Consider the following 26,111-nt stretch of genomic DNA (forward strand, 5'->3'; position numbering starts at 1 on the left):
ATGAACAGAATTCCCACTCACCTGAAGAAGGGGCTTGCAGCTCCGAAAGCTTGTGTGGCTTTTGCTACCAAATAAACCTGTTGGACGTTAACCTGGTGTTGTTAAACTTCTTACTGTGTTTACCCCAGTCCAACGCCGGCATCTCCACATCATCCTTTTTTTAACCACTAAACTAGTCCCAATTTCCCACATTTGGCCCATATCCTTCTATACCCATCCTACCCATGTAACTGTCTAAATGTTTTTAAAAGCCAAAATTGTACCCGCCTCTACTCCTACCTCTGGCAGCTTGTTCGAGACACTCACCACCCTCTGTGTGAAAAAATCGCCCCTCTAGACCCTTTTGTATCTCTCCCCTCTCACCTTAAATCTATGTCCTCTAGTTTTAGACTCCCCTACCTTTGGTAAAGATGTTGACTATCTAGCTGATCTATGCCCCTCATTATTTTATAGACCTCTATAAGATCACCCCTAAGCCACCTACAGGGAACAAAATCCCAGTCTATCCAGCCTCTCCTAATAACTCAGACCATCAAGTCCCGGTAGCATCCGAGTAAATATTTTCTGCACTCTTTCTAGTTTAATAATATCCTTTCTATAACAGAGTGACCAGAACTGTACACAGTATTCCAAATGTGGCCTTACCAATGTCTTGTACAACTTCAACAAGATGTCCCAATTCATAGAAATGGAATTGTTTGACACAAGTCTATATTTCATTCACAGTTTGGCCAACCTAATTCTTCATTTTATTGATCAGTTTGCTATGCTTTCGGATGAGATACAGTGACATAGAACATAAGAACTAGGAGCAGGAGTAGACCATCTGTCCCCTCGAGCCTCCTCCGACATTCAATAAGATTATGGCTGATCTTTTCGTGGACTCAGCTCCACTTACCCACCCATTCACAATAACCCTTAATTATTTTACTGTTCAAAAATTTATCTATCCTTGCCTTAAAAACATTCAATGAGATAGCCTCAACTGCTTCACTGGACAGAGAACTCCACAGATTCACATTTGTGTGAAGAAGTTCCTCCTCAACTCAGTCCTAAATCTGCTTCCCCTTATTTTGAGGCTATGCCCCCTAGTTCTAGTTTCACCCACCAGTGGAAACAACTTCCCAGCTTCTATCTTATCTATTCCCTTCATACCCATGTTACGGGTAATGTATTAGCATGGATAGAGGATTGGTTAACTAACAGAAAACAAAGAGTGGGGGTAAATAGGTGTTTTTCTGGTTGGCGATCAGTGACTAGTGGTGTGCCTCAGGGATCAGTGTTGGGACCGCAATTGTTTACGATTTACATAGATGATTTGGAGTTGGGGACCAAGTGTAGTGTGTCAAAATTCGCAGATGACACTAAGATGGTTGGAAGAGCAAAGTGTGCAGAGGACGCTGAAAGTCTACAAAAGGATATAGATAGTCTAAGTGAGTGGGCGAGGGTCTGGCAGATGGAGTACAATGTTGGTAAATGTGAGGTCATCCATTTTGGTAGGAATAACAGCAAAATGGACTGTTATTTAAATGGTAAAAAATTGCAGCATGCTGCTGTGCAGAGGGACCTGGGTGTCCTTGTGCAGGAATCACAAGGAGTTGGTTTGCAGGTGCAGCAGGTAATTAAGAAGGCAAATGGAATTTTGTCCTTCATTGCAAGAGGGATGGAGTTTAAAAACAGCGAGATTATGTTGCAGCTGTATAAGGTGCTGGTGAGGCCACACCTGGATTACTGTGTACAGTTTTGGTCTCCTTACTTGAGAAAGGATATACTGGCACTGGAGGGGCTGCTAAGGAGATTCACTAGGTTGATTCCGGAGTTGAGAGGGTTGGCTTATCAGGAGAGACTGAGTAGACTGGGGTTATACTCATTGGAATTCAGAAGAATGCAGGGAGAATGCAGGTTTGACATTAGTCAAACATGACCTTCCCTTTATGAACTCATGCTGCATCTTACCAATGGGACAATTTATATCCAGATGTCTTACTATTCCTTCCTTGATGACAGATTCAAGCATTTTCCCTACTACAGAAGTTAAGCTAACCGGCCTATAGTTACCCGCCTTTTGTCTACTTCCTCTTTTAAACAGTGGCGTCACATTGGCTGTTTTCCAATCTGTGGAAACCACCCCAGAGTCCAGCGAATTTTGGTAAATCACCACTAGTGCATTTGCTATTTCTCCCGCCATCTTTGTTAGTACCCTGGGATGCATTCCATCAGGGCCAGGAGATTTGTCTACCTTTAGCCCCATTAACTTGCCCAACACTACCTCTTTCGTGTTAATGATAGTTTCTAGGTTCTCACCTGCCATAGCCTTCCTGTCATCAATTTTTGGCATGTTATTTGTGTCTTCCACTGTGAAAATATCTGTTCAATGCCTCAGCCATTTCCAATTATTACATCCCCCTTCTCATCCTGTAAAGGACCAATGTTTACTTTAGCCACTCTTTTTCGTTTTATATATTTGTAGAAACTTTTGCTGTCTGTTTTTATATTCTGAGCTAGTTTACTCTCATAATCCATCTTACTTTTCTTTATAGCTTTTTTCATGGCTTTCTGCTGACCTTTAAAGATTTCCCAATCCTCTAGGTTCCCACTAATCTTTGCCACTTTGTATGCATTTTCTTTCAATTTGATACCCTCCTTTATTTCCTTAGATATCAATGGCTGATTATCTCTTTTTCTACAGTTCTTCCTTATCACTGGTATATACTTTTGCTGAGCACTGTGAAAGATCGCTTTGAAATTCCTCCACTGTTCCTCAATTGTCCCACCATAAAGTTTTTGCTCCCAGTCTACCTTAGCCTCCCTCATCCCTTGGTAGTCTCCTTTGTTTAAGCACAAGACACTGGTATTGGAATTTACCTTCTCACGCTCCATCTGTATTTTAAATTCAACCATACTGTGATTGCTTCTTCCAAGAGGGTCCCTAACTGCAAGATCATAAATTATTCCCATCTCATTACACAGGACCAGATCTAGGATAGCTTGCTCCCTCGTAGGTTCCATTACATACAGTTCAAGGAAGCTATCGCAGATACATTCTATGAACTCCTCCTCGAGGCTGCCTTGACCGACCTGGTTTGACCAATTGATATGTAGATTAAAATCCCCCATGATAATTGCTGTAACATTTTCACATTGTGGTGAACCATTGTTGGTTCCCGCTGTGGGATTGTTCTAATGTTGTTGTTGGGCTAGGGTGGGATTAATACACCTGTGGTTGTTACTGTTGTGGCACATCCCAGTCGGGCTCCGCCTCCTGGGAGAGGTATAAGACCCCCTGCTCGGGCGGGACCTTGTCAGTCTGGGATGGTGTACTTACGTTCTATTAGTTCCATTGTTAGACAATAAAAGCCTTCTGTTACCGAAGCTTCGTGCCTCGAGTTCAATTGACGCGCATCAATTTTATTGTCTAACACTAAGCTCTCGACGGAAAGGAGAGTATGGAGCAAATCCTAAAGCCAGAACGTCTGACGCTGGATCCACGTGCGGTGGGCACTTCTAACACCTTCGACCACTGGCTGAAGTGTTTTGAGGACTACCTGGCAGCCTCCGCAGCGGTCAACACAGATGATGACAGACTCCGGGTCCTCCATGCGAGGGTAAGCGACACAGTCTACCTCGCGATCCGTGCGGCCACCACTTACCCGAGGGCCCTCGAGCTTTTAAAAAAGCGCTACACGAAACCTCCCAACGAGATCCACGCTCGTTACCTCCTCGCTACACGACGTCGGCAGTCGGGCGAAACCATGGAGGATTACGCCAATGAGCTCTTGCAGCTTGCCAGGGGCTGTGACTGCAAAGCAGTGTCGGCTGAGCAGTACATGTATGACCTCGCCCGAGATGCGTTTGTGGCAGGGGTAGGGTCTTCATACATCCGTCTCAAGCTGCTAGAAAAGGGGAATCTCAACCTGACCCAAGCTATGGAATTGGCTGAAATGCTTGAGGCGGCCTCGAAGAGCTTGGTCCTGTATCCGGAGGACCACGTGGAGACAACATGGCAGGAGCAGTCGCAAATCCCTCCTCGCCCCACGAGCTCGAAGTGCAGTGTTATGGCGTGCTCCCATGTAGACCCGACGACGGCTGCAGCCCCATGCGGCCCGCGGTGCTACTTCTGCGGAGGAGTCAAGCATCCACGACAAAAGTGTCCCGCTAAAGCGGTGGTCTGTGACCAATGCGGTAAAAAGGGGCACTATGCGAAGGTGTGCAGATCGAAGCCCAAGAACGGCAGTGCAGCCTGTGACCCTTCGGAACGGGGATCGTCACCATCGACGTCGAAGTACCCACGGGGTTCGTCCACGTGCGAGTCCAGGACGGCGCCATTGTGGTCGACGGAGTCGGAGGAGGATGACCACCAGGAGTCGCTACGCTTGGCGCCCTCAACCATGTGCGATTCATGGGGGCGGCCATTTTGGTCGACGATGACCAGGAGCGACCAGCAGGGGCCCTCAGCGTCGACCTCAGCTGCCTGCAGTGACGTTCAAGGACCAACGGTGGCGTCGATCACCCTGAACCAGGCTAAGCACCACAGGCTTGACTGTTCAAGGACGTTGTGTGGTAACTTTGAAAGTGCAAGGCACAATTTACGAGCGATTCAGGCTCCTTGTGTTACCGCATCTTTGCGCACCAATTCTCCTCGGACTAAACTTTATGGTCCACATGAAGTGTGTGATCCTACAGTACGGTGGGCCACTCCCTTCGCTGACAGTAGGGGAACAGCTGCAGTCTCCAAATTGTCCAAAGCGCCCCGCATGCAATCTTTCTACATTAAAGATCACCACACCCTCTTTATTCAAGAATCTGGTACCAGGCTGCAAGCCCATCGCTACTAAAAGTAGGCGTTACAGCACTGAAGATCGGATCTTCATCAGATCTGAGGTTCAGCGACTCCTCAAAGAAGGGATCATACAGCCCAGTGTTAGTCCGTGGAGAGCACAGGTTGTGGTGGTCAAGAGCGGGAACAAACCCCGGATGGTCATTGATTACAGTCAGACCATTAATCGATATACGCAGCTGGATGCGTATCCCCTCCCGCGCATATCTGATATGGTCAATCAGATTGCGCAGTACCGGGTGTTCTCCACCATAGACCTTAAGTCCGCCTACCACCAACTCCCCATTCGCCCAGAGGACCGACACTACACGGCCTTTGAGGCGGATGGTCGTCTGTATCAGTTTCTTAGGGTTCCATTTGGTGTCACCAATGGGGTCTCGGTCTTCCAGCGTGCTATGGACCGAATGGTGGACCAGAACAGGCTGCGGGCTACCTTCCCGTACCTGGATAATGTCACCATCTGCGGCCGTGATCAGCAGGACCATGACACAAATCTCCAGAACTTTTTACGCACTGCATCTCGCCTGAATTTGACCTACAACAGGGAGAAGTGTGTATTCCGTACGCGCCGGTTAGCCATCCTGGGATACGTGGTGGAAAACGGGATCATTGGCCCTGATCCCGACCGTATGCGCCCCCTTGCTGAACTTCCCTTGCCCGCTAGCGCAAAAGCACTGAGAAGATGCCTAGGCTTCTTCTCCTATTATGCGCAGTGCGTCCCCAACTACGCGGACAAAGCCCGTCCGCTTATTAAGTCCACGACTTTTCCACTCACGCCAGAGGCCCAATTGGCCTTCAAGGAATTGAAACACGACATCGCGAAAGCCACGATGCACGCGGTAGACGAATCCATCCCTTTTCAGGTGGAAAGCGATGCATCTGATTTCGCCCTGGCCGCCACACTAAACCAGGCAGGCAGGCCCGTCGCGTTTTTTTCCCGCACCCTCCAAGGCCCCGAAATTCGGCATTCAGCGGTGGAAAAGGAGGCCCAGGCCATTGTGGAGGCCGTTAGACACTGGCGCCATTACCTGGCGGGGAAGCGGTTCACCCTGATCACGGACCAGCGGTCCGTGGCGTTCATGTTCAACAACACGCAGAGGGGCAAGATCAAGAATGATAAGATCTTGCGGTGGAGAATTGAACTCTCCACCTATAACTACGATATCATGTATCGTCCAGGGAAACTCAATGAGCCCTCGGATGCCCTCTCGCGCGGAACATGCGCTACTATGCAGGAGGATCGCTTGAACGCCCTCCATAATGACCTGTGCCATCCTGGGGTCACTCGGCTCTACCACTTTATCAAAGCCCGCAACCTGCCTTACTCAGTGGAGGACGTCAGGTCGGTGACAAGGAGCTGTCGGATTTGCGCGGAATGCAAACCGCACTTTTACCGACCTGACCGGGCACATTTGGTCAAGGCCACTCGCCCCTTCGAGAGGCTGAGTGTGGATTTTAAGGGCCCTCTTCCCTCAACAGATCGGAACGTGTACTTTCTGAACATAATAGACGAGTACTCCCGGTTCCCGTTTGTTGTCCCCTGCGCGGACACGTCGACTGCCACGGTGATCAAGGCATTCCGTGATCTTTTTACCCTGTTCGGGTACCCCAGCTATATCCATAGCGACAGGGGCTCGTCGTTCATGAGTAATGACTTGAGGCAATTCCTGCTCTCATACGGGATTGCCTCTAGTAGGACCACGAGTTACAACCCTAGGGGTAATGGACAGGTGGAAAGAGAGAATGCTACAGTCTGGAAGGCTGTCCTATTGGCGCTGAAGTCCAAAGGCCTTCCAGTCTCCCGTTGGCAGGAGGTCCTCCCAAATGCGCTTCACTTCATTCGCTCCCTCCTGTGTACGGCAACCAATGCTACTCCCCACGAGAGGATGTTCTCATTCCCTCGGAAGTCGTCCTCGGGGATATCTTTACCAGCCTGGTTGACGTACCCAGGACCCGTCCTTCTGCGGCGACATGTAAGGGCCCGCAAGTCCGACCCCTTGGTCGAACAGGTCCACCTCCTCCACGCCAACCCTCAGTATGCCTATGTGGCATATCCTGACAGGCGAGAGGACACAGTCTCGATCCGAGACCTGGCGCCCGCAGGGGACGTAGCAACTCCTGTCGCTCCCATACCCCCAGTGACGAATCCCTTATCCCTTATTTCTCCCCCGGACGTGGCGCGGTCAGCACCGGGACCAGTGCTTAACAGTTATACACCAATGCACAGCTTGCCTGAACCCCGGAGATCGGCGCCATCGCAGAATGTACCGGGATCCCCTGCACTACCGCTTCATCAGGGTCAACCGGCCTGTGAGTCCGTGGGAGAACAGCTGGACGCTGTTTTGGGGAGAACGCCACCACAAGCACCTACTCCGATGTCACCGCCGGTATTGAGGAGGTCACAACGACGGTGCGGTCCTCCAGACCGTCTGGACTTATAATCTGTCGACTTTTTAGTCTGTTTTCGTACCCCGCCGGCCTTTGTTCTCAAAGGAGGGGTGAATGTGGTGAACCATCGCTGGTTCCCACTGTGGGATTGTTCTAATGTTGTTGTTGGGCTAGGGTGGGATTGATACCCCTGTGGTTGTTACTGTTGTGGCACATCCCAGTCGGGCTCCGCCTCCTGGGAGAGGTATAAGACCCCCTGCTCGGGCGGGACCTCGTCAGTCTGGGATGGTGTACTTACGTTCTATTAGTTCCATTGTTAGACAATAAAAGCCTTCTGTTACCGAAGCTTCGTGCCTCGAGTTCAATTGACGCGCATCACACATGCACCAGTTATTTCTTTGTTTATTTCTCGCCCCACCATGATGTTATTATTTGGTGACCGATAGACTTTTTCTCCTTACTATTTCTAATTTCCACCCAAATGGATTCAACCATTTTTTCCATAGAACCTATATCATCTCTCACTACCGCCCTGATGTCATCCTTAAATATCAGAACTACACCACCTCCCTTACCTTCCTGTCGGTTCCTCCGAACAGTTTGATACCCCTGGATATTCAAGTCCCAGTCGTGACCATCCTGCAACCATGTCTCTGTAATGGCCACCAAATCATACTCGTTCACAATGATTTGTGCTGTCAACTCATTTACTTTGTTTCGAATGCTACGAGCATTCAGATAAAGTGCCTTTATGCTAGTTTTTGTATCTTTTTGAATTCTAACACTTCCATTAATAACATCTCCTGAGTTCTCCTTCCTTTTAACTTTTTTCCTGATCTTTGATGTAGTTGGAACATTCTCCCCACATTTTGTCCTTGCTCCGTCCTTCTTGGACTCCTTACATAGGTTCCTATCCCCTGGCATATTAGTTTAATGTGGAGATGCCGGCGTTGGACTGGGGTAAACACAGTAAGAAGTTTAACAACACCAGGTTAAAGTCCAACAGGTTTATTTGGTAGCAAAAGCCACACAAGCTTGTGTGGCTTTTGCTACCAAATAAACCTGTTGGACTTTAACCTGGTGTTGTTAAACTTCTTACTATATTAGTTTAAACCATCCCCAATCGCTCTAGCAAACACTCCCCCTAGGACATCAGTCCCAGTCCTGCCCAGGTGTAACCTGTCCAATTTGTACAGGTCCCACCTCCCCCAGAACCGGCCCCAATGCCGCAGGAATCTGAAACCCTCCCCCTGGCACCATCTCTTCAGCCATGTATTTATCCGATATATCCTGTCATTTCTACTCTGACGAGCACGTGGCACCGGTAGTAATTCTGAGATCACTACCTTTGAGGTCCGATTTCTTAACTTACTTCCTCGCTCCCTGTATTCTGCTTTAGGACCTCATCCCTTTTTTTTACCTATGTCATTTGTACCAGTATATACTACGACCACTGGCTGCTCGCCCTCCTCCTTCAGAATGTCCTGCAGCCGCTCCGAGACATCCTTGACCCTAACACCAGGGAGGCAACATACCATCCTGGAGTCTCGTTTGTGCCACAGAAACGCCTGTCTATTCCCCTTACAATTGAATTCCCTATAACTATTGCACTGGCACAATTTTTAACCCTCCCCTCTGCAGCAGAACCAACCGTGGTGCAATGAGTTTGGCTGCTGCTGCTTTCCCTAGAGAGGTCATTCCCCTCAACAGTATCCAAAGCCGTTTATCTGTTCTGCAGGGGAATGGTCACAGGAGATTCCTGCACTACCTGCCTATCTCTCTTGCTCTGGCTGGTGGTCACCCACTCCCTTCCTGCCTGCGGAGTCTGAGCCTGTGGTGTGACCACCTCTCTATCCGTGCTATCCACGATACTCTGACTCGCGGATGCTCCACAGTGTCTCCAGCCGCCGCTCCAGCTGTGAAACTCGAGCTTCCAGGAGCTGTAGCTGGAGATATTTCCTGCACACATGCTGACCCAGGGGACTGGAACTGTCCCCAGCCTGCCACATGGAACAAGAGGAGCAAACCACGGCTTGGAGCTCTCCTGTCATGTCTTACCGCTTTAAGGTTTGAAAGATATTTTGTTTCAGATTATATCCAATTTTCTCGGGCCCTTCTTTCCTGCTCCTGGTTACTACCAAATATAATCTTTTCAAACTATAAACCACAGAAATGACACAGTAGTGTACAACAACTACAATGCCAAGAGCAAAAAGAAAAAAATAATCCCTACTTACCAATCAGCACTCTCCCTTGTAGCTTCTGCTGCCTGTTTCACCTAACTCCCTCTGTTCATCCAACTCCAAAAGCACTCCTCTCAGTCAAACAGCACTCACTGTGCAGTCCCCATTTCTCAACAAGTTCATCAGGTTTAGCCTTACCCCGCTTCCCAGAGTTACTAATTCTGGTTATGGTTGTAGGGGCCATGGCTATAGGGGTGCTCTCCCAGAGGGGTAGTTGGTGACTGTGTTTTATTGTACAGGTGTGGCCCTGCCCCTATATGATCAGCGATGTCGCTGCAAACTGCAGCCACCAACCTTTCTGGATTTTGTCATTCACTGGGCAGCACGGTGGCACAGTGGTTAGCACTGCTGCCTCAGAGCGACAGGGACCCAGGTTCAATTCCCGGCTTGGGTCACTGTCTGTGTGGAGTTTGCACATTTTCCCCGTGTCTGCGTGGGTTTCCTCCGGGTGCTCCAGTTTCCTCCCACAGATGTGCAGGTTAGGTGGATTGGCCATCTAAATTGACTCTTAGTGTCAAGGGGACCAGCTAGGGTAAATGCATGGGGTTATGGGAATAGGGCCTGGGTGGGATTGTGCTCGGTGCAGGCTTGATGGGCTGAATGGCCTCCTTCTGCACTGTAGGGATTCTATGATTCTATTTGTCTAAGCATTGATAAATATAAACTGGTAATAAGCAGTTTGATAACTCCTTTCTGTTCGCAAGGCCGAGTGTCGACTATTCCAAGAACTATCTTTCTTCAGCTCCTTGTAATCTCTTCCCTCCTTGTTGCTCCTGACCCCGGCCTTGGACGGTTAGCTTTACTAACTCAGGCCAGTGCAGACGGCTTCAGGCATGTTTACTGGTATTGCTTAACCACGTACACATTCAGCTAGCAGTGCCTGTTTTTTTCCACATCAGCATGTTCGCTGGGTGATATTTTTACTTAACCTCTCTAAATCTGCACCGTATAGTTTTTAAAACCCTCTATAAAGTCCGTTAAGTCAGTTACAGCTCCTTTTGATTGTTTGATCCTTTACCCCTTAATAACCAGTGTCTGTCGTCTGTCCTCATCAATTGTTGTAATAATCCATATTCCGCATTCACTCGTCTCCCTCTCACAGCGGGAAAGTAGAGGTGAGGTTTAAATCAGGTCAGTCATGGTTTCATTGAATGGCAGAGAAGATTCGATGGACCGAATGGCCTACTTCTGCTCCCAAGTCTTATGGTCATTTGTTTGCACATGAGCAGAATGAAAAAGGAGCAGGCACAGGCCATTCAGCCCCTCAAACCTGCTCCACCATTTGATAAGTGATGCACCATCAATTCACGAGGACTATAGCGAGTGTGAAATAAAACAGGCTTTTAATCACAAAGAACTGGAACACACCCTTGTAGCTAGCCTGGTCCAGACTGAGGCAGAGGGGAGGAACCGTTACCTTTATACCTCGATCAGGTGGAAAGGGAGGAGTCTCGGGTCAGGCGCAGCAGGGGTGTGTCCAGGCATATAACATGTAATTACAGTGGGTCACCACATTCAACCCCTCTTTAAAAAAAAAGAGTCCGGCGGGGGTGAAATGGGTGGAACAATATATACAAAGTCACAGAATATATACAAAAGTCACAGCTGAAGCAAGACGTTGGCCCCTCACAGGTTCAGCCTGTCGGGCGGTTTGATCCGCCGCTGCGACCACCGTAGTACCGGTTGTGGTGTTGTTTCAGGTGGCAGGGTGAATCCGCTCGAGTCCGCCGTCGTCCCTTCCGATCGGGTACTGCGTGGTGACTCCGAGGGCTCAGGCGAGCTGCACACGGGGGACAGAGAAGTAAGCGGACCTGGTGCTACCTGAACAACAGAGTGGTCCAGGGATATGGGGTGGAGGGTCATAGTGGGGTCTAGGGATGTGGGGTGGAGGGTCATAGTGGGCTCCGGGGCACCCGCAGGCGCCAGGTCCCGGATAGAGACCGTGTCCTCCCGCCCATCGGAGTATGCCACATAGGCATATTGGCGTTTGGCATGGAGGAGCTGGAACCTTTCGACCAGGGGGTCGGACTTATGCGGCCGCACATGCCTCCGGAACAGAACTGGGCCTGGGTACGTCAGCCACGACGGTAATGAGATCCCCGAGGAGGACTTCCTAGGGAAAGCAAACATCTGCTCATGAGGGATGGCATTGGTAGCCGTACAGAGGAGTGACCTAATTGAGTGTAGTGCATCAGGGAGGACCTCTTGCCAGCGGGTGACTGGAAGACCTGTAGACCGTAGCGCTAGTAAAACGGCCTTCCAGACTGTCGCATTCTCCCTCTCTACCTGTCCGTTCCCCCGGGGTTGTAGCTGGTGGTCCTACTCGAGGCTATGCCTTTTGAGAGCAGGTACTGACGCAGCTCATCACTCATGAAGGAGGATCCCCGGTCGCTATGGATGTAGCTAGGGAAACCGAACAGGGTGAAGAGGCTGTGCAGGGCCCTGACAACCGTGGCCGAAGTCATATCCGGGCAGGGAATGGCGAAAGGGAATCGGGAGTACTCATCAATAACATTGAGGAAATAGATGTTGCGGTCAGAAGAGGGGAGGGCCCTTTGAAATCAATACTGAGGTGTTCAAAGGGGTGGGTGGCTTTGATGAGGTGTGCCCTGTCCGGCCGATAGAAGTGCGGCTTACACTCTGCGCAGACCTGGCAGTGTCTGGTTATAGACCGGACGTCCTCAACAGAATAGGGCAGGTTATGGGCCTTAATAAAATGGTAGAGCCTGGTGACTCCCGGGTGACAGAGGTCATTGTGGAGAGTCTGTAGCTGGTTCACCTGTGCGCTGGCACATGTTCCACGAGACAGAGCTTCTGGAGGCTCATTGAGCTTCCCGGGCCGGTATAAGATATCATAATTGTAGGTGGAGAGCTCAATCCTCCACCTCAGTATCTTATCGTTCTTAATCTTGCCCCTCTGTGCGTTGTTGAACATAAAAGCCACAGAATGTTGGTCAGTGAGCAAAGTGAACCGTTTGCCAGCTAAGTTGTGGTGCCAGTGTCGCACCACTTCGACGATGGCCTGAGCCTCCTTCCCGACAGAGGAGTGTCGAATTTCCGAGCCTTGGTGAGTTCGTGAAAAGAAGGCCATGGGTCTGCCCGCCTGGTTAAGGGTGGCGGCCAGGGCGAAGTCAGACGCATCGCTCTCCACCTGGAAGGGGATTGACTCATCCACCGCGTGCATCGTGACCTTCGCGATGTCCGCTTCGATGTGGTCGAAGGCCAAGCGGGCCTCTCCCGACAGGGGAAAAGAGGTGGATTTAATGAGCGGACGGGCCTTATCCGCATAATTAGAGACCCACTGGGCGTAGTACGAGAAGAAGCCCAGGCATCTCCTCAGTGCTTTGAGGCTGGTGGGAAGGGGAAGTTCCAGGAGGGGACGCATGCGGTCAGGATCGCAGCCGATGACCCCGTTTTCCACTACATACCCCAGGATGGCAAGGCAGTGAGTGCGGAAGACGCACTTCTCCTTCTTGTAGGTCAGGTTAAGGAGAGCGGCCGTGTGGAGGAATTTATTGAGGTTTGCGTTGTGGTCCTGCTGATCATGGCCGCAGATGGTGACGTTATCCAGGTCCGGGAAGGTGGCCCGCAGCCCGTTCTGGTCCACGATTCGGTCCATCTCACGCTGGAAAACCGAGACCCCGTTGGTGACGCCGAAGGGGACCCTAAGGAAGTGATAGAGGCGGCCATCCGCCTCGAAAGCAGTATATTGGCGGTCCTCTGGGCGAATGGGGAGCTGGTGGTAAGCCGATTTAAGGTCAATAGTGGAGAACACCCGGTATTGCGCAATCTGATTGACCATGTCAGATATGCGCGGAAGGGGATACGCATCCAGCTGCATGTGGGTCTGACTGTAATCGATGACCATATGGTGTTTCTCCCAGTTTTGACCACCACCACTTGTGCTCTCCAGGGGCTAGTACTAGCCTCAATGATCCCCTCCTTCAGGAGCCGCTGGACCTCGGACCTGATGAAGGTCCTGTCCCCCGCACTGTACCGTCTGCTCTTGGTGGCAATAGGCTTACACTCGGGGGTGAGGTGTTCGAATAGTGAGGGAGGAGTGACTTGAAGGGTCGAGAGGCTGCAAGTGGTGCGCGGTGGGCAGTCTAGGAACTGTGGGTTGCAGACGGAGAGTGGGGGAAGAGGCCCGTTATACTGCAACGTGACACTCCTGAGATGGGTCAGGAAATCGAGCCCCAGGAGTACAGGAGCGCAGAGGTGTGGCAGCATCAGGAGCTTGAAATTTTCATACTCAGTGCCCAGGCTCACCACACAGTACCCGAGGATATCCGCCGAGCAGGACTTTGAGACCAAGGAAATTGTTTGTTTAACTGGCCACACGGAAAGGGCGTAGCAGCACTCCCGCAGTCGAACAAACAAATTCCCACGTTGCCGTGTACCTTAATATCCATCATGGACCTGGCGAGTTGATGCGGATGGGATTGATCCAGCTGGACAGCTGCCACCGTTGATCCTGGAGGGTGGTCGACCGCAGTTGCTGGCGTCCAAAATGGCGGCCCCCTCGTCTCACACGCGGCCGATGGCGTCCAAAATGGCGGCCCCCTTGTCTCACACGCGGCCCGATGGCGTCCAAAATGGCGGCTCCCTTGACTCACACGCGGCCGATGGCGTCCAAAATGGCGGCTCCCTCGGGTCGCACGCGGCACTGTTGGGTTTTGAGTTCGACTTTGCCCTGCAGACTTTAGCATAGTGGCCCTTCTTCCCGCACCCAGAGCAGAACACCTCCCTCGCCGGGCAGCGTTGTCAGGGGTGCTTCCCCAGGCCGCAAAAATAACATTTCAGACCTGCAACAGCCGCAGCAGTTGAGCCGTTGGTGGGGCGCGGTGTGGCGCAAGTCTGCGGCCCTCCTAGATACTGGGGTGGCAGCGGCCGTGGTGCCCACGATGCGACTGCGTGGTCGGGTGAGTAAGCCTCGAGGTTACGGGAGGCCACCTCCAAAGATTCTACAAGCGCCACTGTTTTCGGTAGGTCCAGCCCACCCTGCTCCAGCAGTCGCTGCCGAATGTAATTGGACGCGATGCCCGTAACATCGGCATCGCGGATTAAATCCTCCATGTACTGCGCGGCGGATACAGCCTTGCAATTACAGGCCCTGCCGAGTACCCGTAGTTCGCGGAGAAATTGGGCACTCGATTCTCCCGGCCACAGTCTTCGAGTAGCCAGGTGTCTGGCGTAGACTTCGTTCGTCTGTTTACGATACTGGCTCTTTAGGAGCTCTATCGCGTCCCTGTACGTCTCTGCGTCGCGGATGGTGGAATATACCACGTCGCTTACCCGGGCGTGGAGCACGTGCAGCTTGTCTGTTTCGGACTGGACGACAGCGGAGGATTTGAGGAAGGCTTCAAAGCACTTCAGCCAGTGGTCGAAGCTGTTGGAAGCTCCCACAGCTTGAGGGTCCAGGTCTAATTTGTCGGGCTTCAAAATTTGTTCCATCCTATGATTTTTGTTTTCTTTGTGATTAAAATTGATGCACCATCGTTGGATTGATGGGAGCTTTGTCCCAGTGTGTTCCAGCAAGAGGCCTCCTGATAGTTGTATGGCACTGTAATGTTAATGAGGACTGCCACCACGCTATTCAGAGGCATTGTACACCAGAAAGCTGAGAGAAGAATGCCCCCCAGTGAAGAACGCAGCAGGCAGTGTCATCAACATCACACACTCCAGATAACCTCCTCAATTATGCTGAGGATTGGCACTGGGTAATTCACAATGTTTCTCCCTCCAACTTGGCAACTCCTACTCCAATTTACCTCCATCAACTCAGTAAGTTCGTAAAAGACAAGGACCAGAATTTTATGCTGCTTCCAACACCCTGCTATCACCCTCCCCACCTCCCACCCATCTCCCCCCCCCCATCCATCCCTCTCCCCATCCCTCCCCCCATCCCTCCCCCCACCCAACATCCCCCAAACATGCATCCCCCATCCATCCCTCCCCCCTTCCCATCCATCTCTCACCCCCATCCATCCCTCCCCCTCCCCCCATCCATCCCTCCCCCATCCATCCCTTCCTCCTTCCCCCAATCCATCCCTCCCACCTCCATCCCTCCATCCCTCCCCCCAACTCAGATAGGTTCTGACGCAAGGTTATGTGTAAATCTGCATGGTTGGGATTTCTGCCCCTGTCCTGATTGTGATTTTACATTGGAGTGGGCAGGACCTCAATTGTGAAGTCCACTCTTAATCCAATTAGGGCCCGAAAAACCACTTAAGAGTCTTTTCCTACCCGGCCTCATTTCTGGGCAGTCAGGCGGATGACAGTTCAGGAGGGGGATGTTGGAAAAAGAAAACAAAGTTCGAACTTGGGAGGGAAGTGGGGGGACACCCCTGTCACAAAATCACTTCTTACATGGGAAACCCTCTCTTTAAGGCACAGTGGTCTCTGGACCTCCCTCCTCTCCCTCGAGTCTATCACAGTACAGGAAAGAGATAGAGAATCTAGTGAACTGCGATGACAATAATCTCTCCCTCAATGTCAGCAAAACGAAGGAGATTGTCATCGGCTTCAGGAAGCGTAGTGGATAACATGCCCCTGTCTACATCAATGGGGACGAAGCAGAAAGGGTCGCGAGCTTCAGGTTTTTAGATGTCCAGATCACCAACAACCTGTCCTGGTCCCTCCATGCAGACATTATAGTTAAGAAAGACCACCAAAGCCACTACATGTCTGCTACAGCTCTCACCAACTTCTACAGATGCACCATAGAAGGAATTCTTTCTAGTTGTATGGCTCCTGCTCTGTCCAAGACCGCAAAAAATTACAAAGGGTCGTGAATGAAGCCCAGTCCATCACGCAAACTAGCCTCCCACCCACTGTCTACACTTCCCACTGTCTTGGAAAAGCAGCCAACATAATAAAGGACCCCACGTACCCCGGACATACTCTCTTCCACCTTCTTCCATCGGGAAAAAGATACAAAAGTCTGAGGACATGTACCAACTGACTCAAGAACAGCTTCTTCCCTGCTACCGTCAGACTTTTAAATGAACCTACCTCACATTAAGTTGATCTTTCTCTACACCCTTGCTATGACTGTAACACTACATTCTGCAGTCTCTCATTTCCTTCTCTACGTACAGTGTGCTTTGTCTGTATAGTGCGCAATAAACAATACTTTTCATTGTATACTAATACATTCTGAGAGGTCAGAATTCTATCCACAGAGCCACAGCTGAATTAAAACCAATTCTCTGACCTTGTCCACCACATTGGGTTGAAGAATCAGCTCACAGCTATTGGAAACCCTGGGATCGCATCATCCCTGCTCTCAACCCTTTGAGCGGTGCTGGAGCAGGTGAATTTTCCACTGGTTGGTCAATCAGCTTTGGAGATCAGGAATCATGTGCACAGGGCCATCATTGAGCTGGTGAAATGGGTATGGTCGAGACTATAATCGGAAGATGAACAAAGTGGATGAACTGGGTCAGATAAACTTTCACATTTCATCCTTTTTTTGTGTACCAAACTGGAAAAGGAATCACACCATCAAAGTTCTTTTCCATTACTCAAACTCACACACAACAGATGCCATTGTCCATTGTAATAGAAGCAGCATACTGCTAAAATCTGAAATAGAAACAGAAAGAGCTGGGAAAATGTCAGCAAGCCTGGCAGCATCTCTGGAGAGAGGAACAGCATTATCGTTCCAAGTCCGAATGGCCCTTCTTCAGAGCTATGGGCTGGAATTCTCCAGACTTGCCACAGTGAATGGAGATTTGGCTGAACACCAAATTCTCCATTCTCGCTGGCAGTGGGGATGGGGCGCACGAGACAGGAGAATTCCTGCCCTTAGAATCATAGAAGGAGGCCCATCGAGTCTGCACCGACCACAATCCCACCCAGGCCCTATCTCCACAACCCCAAACATTTACCCTTGCTAGTCCCCCTGACACTAAGGAGCAATTTAGCACGGTCAATGCATCTAACCCGAACATCTTTGGGCTGTGGGAGGAAACCAGAGCACCCGGAGGAAACCCACGCAGACACAGGGAGAATGTGCAAACTCCAAACAGACACCCACCCAAGGCCAGAATTGAACCTGGGTCCCTGGCGTGTATGGCAGCAGTGCTAACCACTGTGCCACTATGCCGTCCTTGATGTCTGCAATGGGAACAATCCGGAAGAGTTAATTAATAGGATCCACTATGCCAAAGTTGAATCTCAAGGTGGTTCGGGTGTCAGGGGGTCCGTATGAACAAATGCAGCAGCCTGAGATCTAAACAGCGCCCAATCGTCTCCAAATACCAGTCGGCTCCGTAATGGGGTCCTACACCCACGCCAGGTTACTAGGCCACTGCTGGCTAGAAGTCAGATAGGGTAAAGATCCACAGTCCAGCTGAAACACTTGATGGTGAAAGAAAGAATCAGTTTTGCCTTTCACAACCAGCAAAAGCCTTTTACTGCCAGTGAAATACTTTTAAAGTGTGGTTGCTGTTGTAGTGTAGGAAACACGGCAGTCAATATGTACACAGCAAGCTCCCATAACAGCAGTGTGATAATGACCAGATAGTCTGTTTTCACCGACAATATTGATTGAGGGATCAATATTGGGAAGGACACCAGGGTTTGCTTGCAGGAAAAGCAGCGTTGAATCCACCGGCACGAATGGTGGCTTTCTCCAGCATGTCATCAGGGATATAGATAAAATAGAAAATAGAAAAGTTCACGGAACCCCCTCCCCCACTACACAACGCGCCCCCCCCCCCCACTCTTAGCACTGCCTGGTTATTGCCAAGGGGGCAGTGCCAGGGGCTGTACCAGAACCTGTGTATGACCCTCTCCCCCCTGAGTGATGACTTACCTCAGCTCCTCCGAGAGGTCTGCCCACCAGGTGCATGTCATGGGAGACCAGTCGGAATTCACGCTAGTCTGCCCACGCGCCAACATGAATGGGTGATCTTCTGGGGATGGGGGTGGGGGGGTGAGGGAATGTGGATGGTTAGGTGTAGGGGCCTGATGATCAGATTCAGATTTATTATAATGATGTGTATGATTCCTGTTATGTCACTGGTGGGAGACGGGGTAAATTGCGACGAGAATTCCCGCCGATGTAAAACACAATTTGAGCCTCTCATGAGTTTTGCCACTCCCGGCATTTAACCCCCCCGAGACGAACGGGAGCGGAAAATCCCAGCCAATGGCATTGGATCATTGATGTGGATCTGAAATGGGGCTTCACTCTGACGTCTCCTCCAGGTGGCAGCACCTCTGATAGTGTGGCACTCCCAAGTACTTCACTGCAATGTCAGCCTAGATTTCAACTCAAATCTTATGTAGTGAAACTTGCAAACCCCCCCAATCTGACTTGGGGAGCGTGCTGCGTGCCACACCTGAGCCATAGCTGGAATGGCTGCACAGAAAGGCTACCCAATGAAACTGAACCATGCCTCCTCTCTGGGTCCCTTTCCTCAGTAAGAAGTCCCACAACACCAGGTTAAAGTCCAACAGGTTTATTTGGTAGCAAATACCATAAGCTTTCAGAGCGCTGCTCCTTCATCAGATGGAGTGGTCTCTGTTCTCCAACAGTGCACAGACACAGAAATCAAGTTACAGAATTCTAATTAGAATGCAAATCTCTACAGCCAGCCAGGTCTTAAAGGTACAGACAATGTGGGTGGAGGGAGCATTCAACACAGGTTAAAGAGATGTGTATTGTCTCAGACAGAACAGCTCGTGAGATTCTGCAAGATCAGGGGGAAAGCTGTGGGGATTACTGATAATGTGACATAAATCCAACATCCCGGTTTAGGCCGTCCTCATGTGTGCAGAACTTGGCTATCAGTTTCTGCTCAGCGACTCTGCGCTGTCGTGTGTCATGAAGGCCGCCTTGGAGAACGCTTACCTGAAGATCCAAGGCTGAATGCCCGTGACTGCTGAAGTGCTCCCCCACAGGAAGAGAACAGTCTTGCCTGGTGATTGTCGAGCGGTGTTCATTCATCCATTGTCGTAGCGTCTGCATGGTTTCCCCAATGTACCATGCCTCGGGACATCCTTTCTTGCAGCGTATCAGGTAGACAACGTTGGCCGAGTTGCAAGAGTAGGTACCGTGTACCTGGTAGATGGTGTTCTCACGTGAGATGATGGCATCCGTGTCGATGATCCGGCACGTCTTGCAGAGGTTGCTGTGGCAGGGTTGTGTGGTGTCGTGGTCACTGTTCTCCTGAAGGCTGGGTAGTTTGCTGCGGACAATGGTCTGTTTGAGGTTGTGCGGTTGTTTGAAGGCATGAAGTGGGGGTGTGGGGATGGCCTTGGCGAGATGTTCGTCTTCATCAATGACATGTTGAAGGCTCCGGAGGAGATGCCGTAGCTTCTCTGCTCCGGGGATGTACTGGACGACGAAGGGTACTCTGTCCACCGTGTCCCGTGTTTGTCTTCTGAGGAGGTCGGTGCGGTTTTTTGCTGTGGCGCGTCGGAACTGTTGATCGATGAGTCGAGCGCCATATCCTGTTCTTATGAAGGCATCTTTCAGCGTCTGGAGGTGTCTGTTGCGATCCTCCTCATCCGATCCTGTGTATTCGGAGGGCTTGTCCGTAGGGGATGGCTTCTTTTACGTGTTTAGGGTGGAAGCTGGAGAAGTGGAGCATCATGAGGTTATCCGTGGGCTTGCGGTACAGTGAGGTGCTGAGGTGACCGTCCTTAATGGAGATGCGTGTGTCCAAGAATGCAACCAATTCCGGAGAGTAGTCCATGGTGAGTCTGATGGTGGGATGGAACTTGTTGATGTCATCATATAGTTGTTTCAGTGATTGTTTGCCATCAGTCCAAAGGAAGAAAATGTCATCGATGTATCTAGTGTATAGCATCGGTTGAAGGTCCTGTGCGGTGAAGAAGTCTTGTTCGAACCTGTGCATGAAGATGTTGGCATATTGAGGAGCGAATTTTGTCCCCATGGCTGTTCCATGTATCTGGATGAAGAACTGGTTGTTGAAGGTGAAGATATTGTGGTCCAGGATGAAGCGGATGAGTTGTAAAATTGCATCTGGAAACTGGCAGTTGACGGCATTGAGTACTGAGGCCGTTGCAGCAATGCCATCATCGTGCGGGTTGCTGATGTAGAGTGCCGAGACATCCATTGTGACGAGGAGTGCTCCTGGTTCAACTGCTCCATGTGTGTTGAGTTTCTGTAGGAAGTCCGTAGTGTCGTGACAAAAGCTGGGGGTTCTTTGTACAATGGGTTTCAAGATGCCCTCGACATCGCCGGAGAGGTTCTCGCACAGGGTTCCATTTCCTGAAACGATGGGACGGCCGGGTGTGTTTGCCTTGTGTATTTTTGGGAGGCAGTAGAGATCTCCAACGCGTGGAGTACGTGGGATGAGAGCACGGAGGGTGCTCTGAAGGTCCGGATCAAAGGTTTTGATCAGAGTGTTGAGTTGACGGGTGTGTTCTTTGGTCGGATCTGTGGGTAACTGTCTGTAGTGTTCCTCGTTGTTCAGTTGTCGGTACTTTAACCTGGTGTTGTGAGACTTCTTACTGTGTTCACCCCAGTCCAACGCCGGCATCTCCACATCATGACTCTCTTTCCTCATGCATATGCTAGACATTTGTTCACACATGCTGTCCCTCAGTTCCGAAAGCAAATGGCCAGCCTTGCCTCAAAATGCCAGAAATTGCAGCTAGTAATACCATCAGGCCAACCTGTGCACAAAGCCAAAAGTACTTCAATGAGCTGACCTCTGTGTGAGAGACAGGGTCACAGGGTTCAGACTCACACCAGCCAATCAGCAGTGGTGCAGTCTCCAATATTGGCCCACCACAACCCAGCCCACCATGTAAATTCTCTGTGGTGGGATTTTCCGGCCGTGCTCGCCCCAAGGCCGGACATTCTTGCTCAAGGTCAACGGGCCTTTGCACAGTCCGTCTCCTGCCCGCTACGATTCCTCTGGCAGATAGGACGGGAAAATTCTGCCCTCTGTGTTGGTATCTGGAAACATGAATCAAGAATAGATTGATCTTCTGGACACTGTTTCATCACCCAAGAGAGAAGATGGGGGCAATCTTGAACCCACACTTGCTGGCGAGGGCTGAAGATACCAGAATCACAGGTCTCGCCCAGAGGTGAACCTGTCATGGGAGTCTCCCTGGGGGAGTAAAGATAAATATAGCCCCCGGGGGAGAGGGACATGGCCAATCTGGCAGTGCCAACCCGGCAGTGCCAACCCATGCCAGGGAACAGTGCCAGGTGCAGATCCCAGTGGTAGCCTCAGCAGGGGAGGGCGGAGGAACAATTCATATGTGGAGTTGGGCCAAGTGGATGTGGAAGCTGGCGACACTGGTGATGGCCGGTGGAGGGGCAAGGAGGGTGGGGGGGAGGGCTGGTGATCGGGGGAAAGAGGGTGTGGATGTCAGTACTGACTGTTGGTGGTGGGGGGGGAGGTGGAGGACCAATGGTCGGGGAGAAGGGCAGGTGGGGGGGGGTTTGAGTGCTAACTCCGATTGGCGAGGAGGTGGAAGGGGGGGGCGGTTGGTGAGGGGGGCGACCGGGGGTTGGGGGGGGGTTGCATACCAGTTCTGATCAGGGAGGTCGAGCGCCAGCTCCAATCGGAAGGGTGGGGGGTGGTGGTGGAGTGTCTACTTCAATCAAGGGGGCGGGGGAGTGGCAATTGTGGGGGGAGGGTGGTGGTTGTGGTTGGGGGGAGCCCCTGAGACCTCTGTGGCGGGCTGGGTGGGCGGGGGGAGGGAGTTTATTCCTGTTATGATCAAGGCACCCTTGAAAGGTGGCGGTCTGATCTCAGTGCAGCCAGGTTTTGCCAGCGTATTGAGGCTCTGCCCCCTTGCACAATGGCGTGAAGCACCCCTTGAGCTTTTTAGGCAGTGTGTGATACGATCTGGAGAGAAACATGCCCGTTTTCTCACTGGAAACAAGACGTTTTGGTAAGATTTTGCCTGATATTTATCCCCTAATTGGCCAGAGTTTTATCTCACTTTGTAGTGGGGTCTGTGCATCACAATATGTCAGGTGTTGGGGACACAAGTGGCTCTTTCCTGTCCACCTTTGGTCATATGCAGGGACTGGAGTGTTGGAATAAACATTGAGTTTGCATTCCTGTGTTGCAGGTGGGTTTTTATCTATGAGAAAGGTTACCAGTCTACGGATTCCACCATCAGCTCGGTCTCAGTGAAAGTGAAAGGCATTGGTTTCACCAACCTCTCCGACATGGGGCCCAGAACCTTCGATGCAGTTGATTATGCGTTCCCATCACAGGTCAGGTCGATCGAGAAAGGAAGGGAACTCGTGAACATGAACTAAGTGGCCTTATTTTTCTTTCTATAATGGGCTCCCAAAACTCCCACACTCTCCAAATGTGGTCAGATTAATGGTTTATTCAAATTTCCCCGGACACTGGGGGTTCACATTCTGGGGCATTGGCCCCGGCAGGAGGGTCTGGTGTCTAGTCCTCTGGGGAGAAAATGATCTGGTAGGGGGTGTGCAGAGTCCAGGGGCTTTGAGTCCTGGAGGATCATTGTCCCAAGAGGGGGGTTTGGTACTCTGCTTGCCAGGGACTGGGGTGCAGAGTCCTGGGGTTTGGGTCCAAGGAGTTTGGGTCTTGATGTTGAGGGTCCAGGAGGGTCAGTGCCCTAGGATAGTTTGGTGATAATACCACTAGGCACGCCCCCCCCCAACATCTCCTCAGGTGTATGACAATAAATGCCAGTGGCGCCACCAATGTCCACAGCCTGAGAATGAATAAAATGATTTTCAATTATCCAGCTTTCAAAAACTGGACTGTTGGAATGCTGAACCAGTGACTGGGAATGTTGAAAGTGTCATTTAGTGTCAGACAAAGGAAGCATCTTGCTGTGATCCTTCAGCCTGTAACTATATTTCCTTTCTCAGGGATCGGACTCCTTTGTAATTATGACCAATTACATTATCACTCCAAGACAGACATTGACATACTGCATACAGGTAAGCTACTGATTGCAATGAATATCTCTTTGCCCAACAACACCATTCAGCAGCACACATTCACCTGTGCCAGTAACCTGTTCCACACATTCACCTGTGCCAGTAACATGTTCCAGACATTCACCTGTGTCAGTAACCTGTTCCACACATTCACCTGTGTCAGTAACCTGTTCCACACATTCACCTGTGTCAGTAACCTGTTCCACACATTCACCTGTGTCAGTAACATGTCATGATGTGGAGATGCCGGCGTTGGACTGGGGTAAACACAGTAAGAAGTTTAACAACACCAGGTTAAAGTCCAACAGGTTTATTTGGTAGCAGAAGCCACATGTACATAAGAAGTAACATGTTCCAGACATTCACCTGTGTCAGTAACCTGTTCCACACATTCACCTGTGCTAGCAACATGTTCCACACATTCACCTGTGTCAGTAACCTGTTCCACACATTCACCTGTGTCAGTAACCTGTTCCACACATTCACCTGAGTCAGTAACATTTTCCACACATTCACCTGTGTCAGTAACCTGTTCCACACACTCACCTGTGTCAGTAACATTTTCCACACATTCACCTGTGTCAGTAACCTGTTCCACACATTCACCTGTGTCAGTAACCTGTTCCACACATTCACCTGTGTCAGTAACATTTTCCACACATTCACCTGTGTCAGTAACCTGTTCCACACATTCACCTGTGTCAGTAACATGTTCCACACATTCACCTGTGTCAGTAACATGTTCCACACATTCACCTGTGTCAGTAACATGTTCCACACATTCACCTGTGTCAGTAACCTGTTCCACACATTCACCTGTGTCAGTAACATGTTCCACACATTCACCTGAGTCAGTAACCTGTTCCACACATTCACCTGTGTCAGTAACATGTTCCACACATTCACCTGTGTCAGTAACCTGTTCCACAAATTCACCTGTGTCAGTAACATGTTCCACACATTCACCTGTGTCAGTAACCTGTTCCACACATTCACCTGTGTCAGTAACCTGTTCCACACATTCACCTGTGTCAGTAACCTGTTCTGGATATTCACCTGTCTCAGTAACCTGTTCCATAAGAACATAAGAACATAAGAAATAGGAGCAGGAGTAGGCCATCTAGCCCCTCGAGCCTGCCCCGCCATTCAATAAGATCATGGCTGATCTGAAGTGGATCAGTTCCACTTACCCGCCTGATCCCTATAACCCCTAATTCCCTTACCGATCAGGAATCCATCTATCCGTGATTTAAACATATTCAACGAGGTAGCCTCCACCACTTCAGTGGGCAGAGAATTCCAGAAATTCACCACCCTCTGAGAGAAGAAGTTCCTCCTCAACTCTGTCCTAAACTGACCCCCCTTTATTTTGAGGCTGTGCCCTCTAGTTCTAGTTTCCTTTCTAAGTGGAAAGAATCTCTCCACCTCTACCCTATCCAGCCCCTTCATTATCTTATAGGTCTCTATAAGATCCCCCCTCAGCCTTCTAAATTCCAACGAATACAAACCCAATCTGCTCAGTCTCTCCTCATAATCAACACCCCTCGTCTCTGGTATCAACCTGGTGAACCTTCTCTGCACTCCCTCCAAGGCCAATATATCCTTCCGCAAATAAGGGGACCAATACTGCACACACTATTCCAGCTGCGGCCTCACCAATGCCCTGTACAGATGCAGCAAGACATCTCTGCTTTTATATTCTATCCCCCTTGCGATATAGGCCAACATCCCATTTGCCTTCTTGATCACCTGTTGCACCTGCAGACTGGGTTTTTGCGTCTCATGCACAAGGACCCCCAGGTCCCTCTGCACAGCAGCATGTTGTAATTTCTTTCCATTTAGATAATAATCCAATTTGCTATTATTTCTTCCAAAGTGAATAACCTCGCATTTGTTAACGTTATACTCCATCTGCCAGATCCTCGCCCACTCACAGCCTGTCCAAATCTCTCTGCAGACCTTCTACGCCCTCCACACGATTCACTTTTCCACTTATCTTTGTGTCGTCTGCAAACTTTGTTACCCTACACGCAGTCCCCTCCTCCAGATCATCTATATAAATGGTAAATAGTTGAGGCCCCAGTACCGATCCCTGCGGCACGCCACTAGTTACCATCTGCCAACCAGAAAAGCACCCATTTATTCCGACTCTCTGCTTCCTGTCGGATAGCCAATCCCCAATCCACGCTAACACCCTACTCCCAACTCCGTGTGACCCAATCTTCTTCAGCAACCTTTTGTGAGGCACCTTATCAAACGCCTTTTGGAAATCCAAAAACACCGCATCCACCGGTTCCCCTCCGTCAACCACACTAGTCACATCTTCATAAAAATCCAACAAGTTCGTCAAGCACGACTTTCCCCTCATGAATCCATGCTGCGTCTGCTTAATCGAACCATTCTTATCCAGATGGCCTGCTATTTCTTCTTTAATGATGGATTCCATTTAATGATGGGCGGCACGGTAGCACAATGGTTAGCACTGCTGCTTCACAGCTCCAGGGTCCCGGGTTCGATTCCTGGCTCAGGTCACTGTCTGTGTGGAGTTTGCACATTCTCCTCGTGTCTCCGTGGGTTTCCTCCGGGTGCTCCGGTTTCCTCCCACAGTCCAAAGATGTGCGAGTTAGGTTGATTGGCCAGGTTATAAATTGCCCCTTAGAGTCCTGAGATGTGTAGGTTAGAGGGATTAGCGGGTAAATATGTAGGGGTAGGGCCT

General features: G+C 50.4%; 1 protein-coding gene across 2 annotated transcripts in view; it reads left to right on the forward strand.

Annotated features, from left to right (window-relative positions):
* The window catches only part of p2rx1 (purinergic receptor P2X, ligand-gated ion channel, 1), a 96,139-nt gene that overhangs the window by 23,249 nt on the left and 46,779 nt on the right, over positions 1–26,111 (forward strand). For both annotated transcript variants that reach the window (XM_078225964.1, XM_078225963.1), the window contains 2 exons: positions 22,543–22,690; positions 23,324–23,395. In XM_078225964.1, the coding sequence (XP_078082090.1) occupies positions 22,543–22,690; positions 23,324–23,395 (220 nt within the window). The remainder of the gene's footprint in view (positions 1–22,542; positions 22,691–23,323; positions 23,396–26,111) is intronic.

This window comes from Mustelus asterias, chromosome 12 (genome assembly GCF_964213995.1).
Source record: "Mustelus asterias chromosome 12, sMusAst1.hap1.1, whole genome shotgun sequence".
In the NCBI taxonomy this organism is placed as follows: domain Eukaryota; kingdom Metazoa; phylum Chordata; class Chondrichthyes; order Carcharhiniformes; family Triakidae; genus Mustelus; species Mustelus asterias.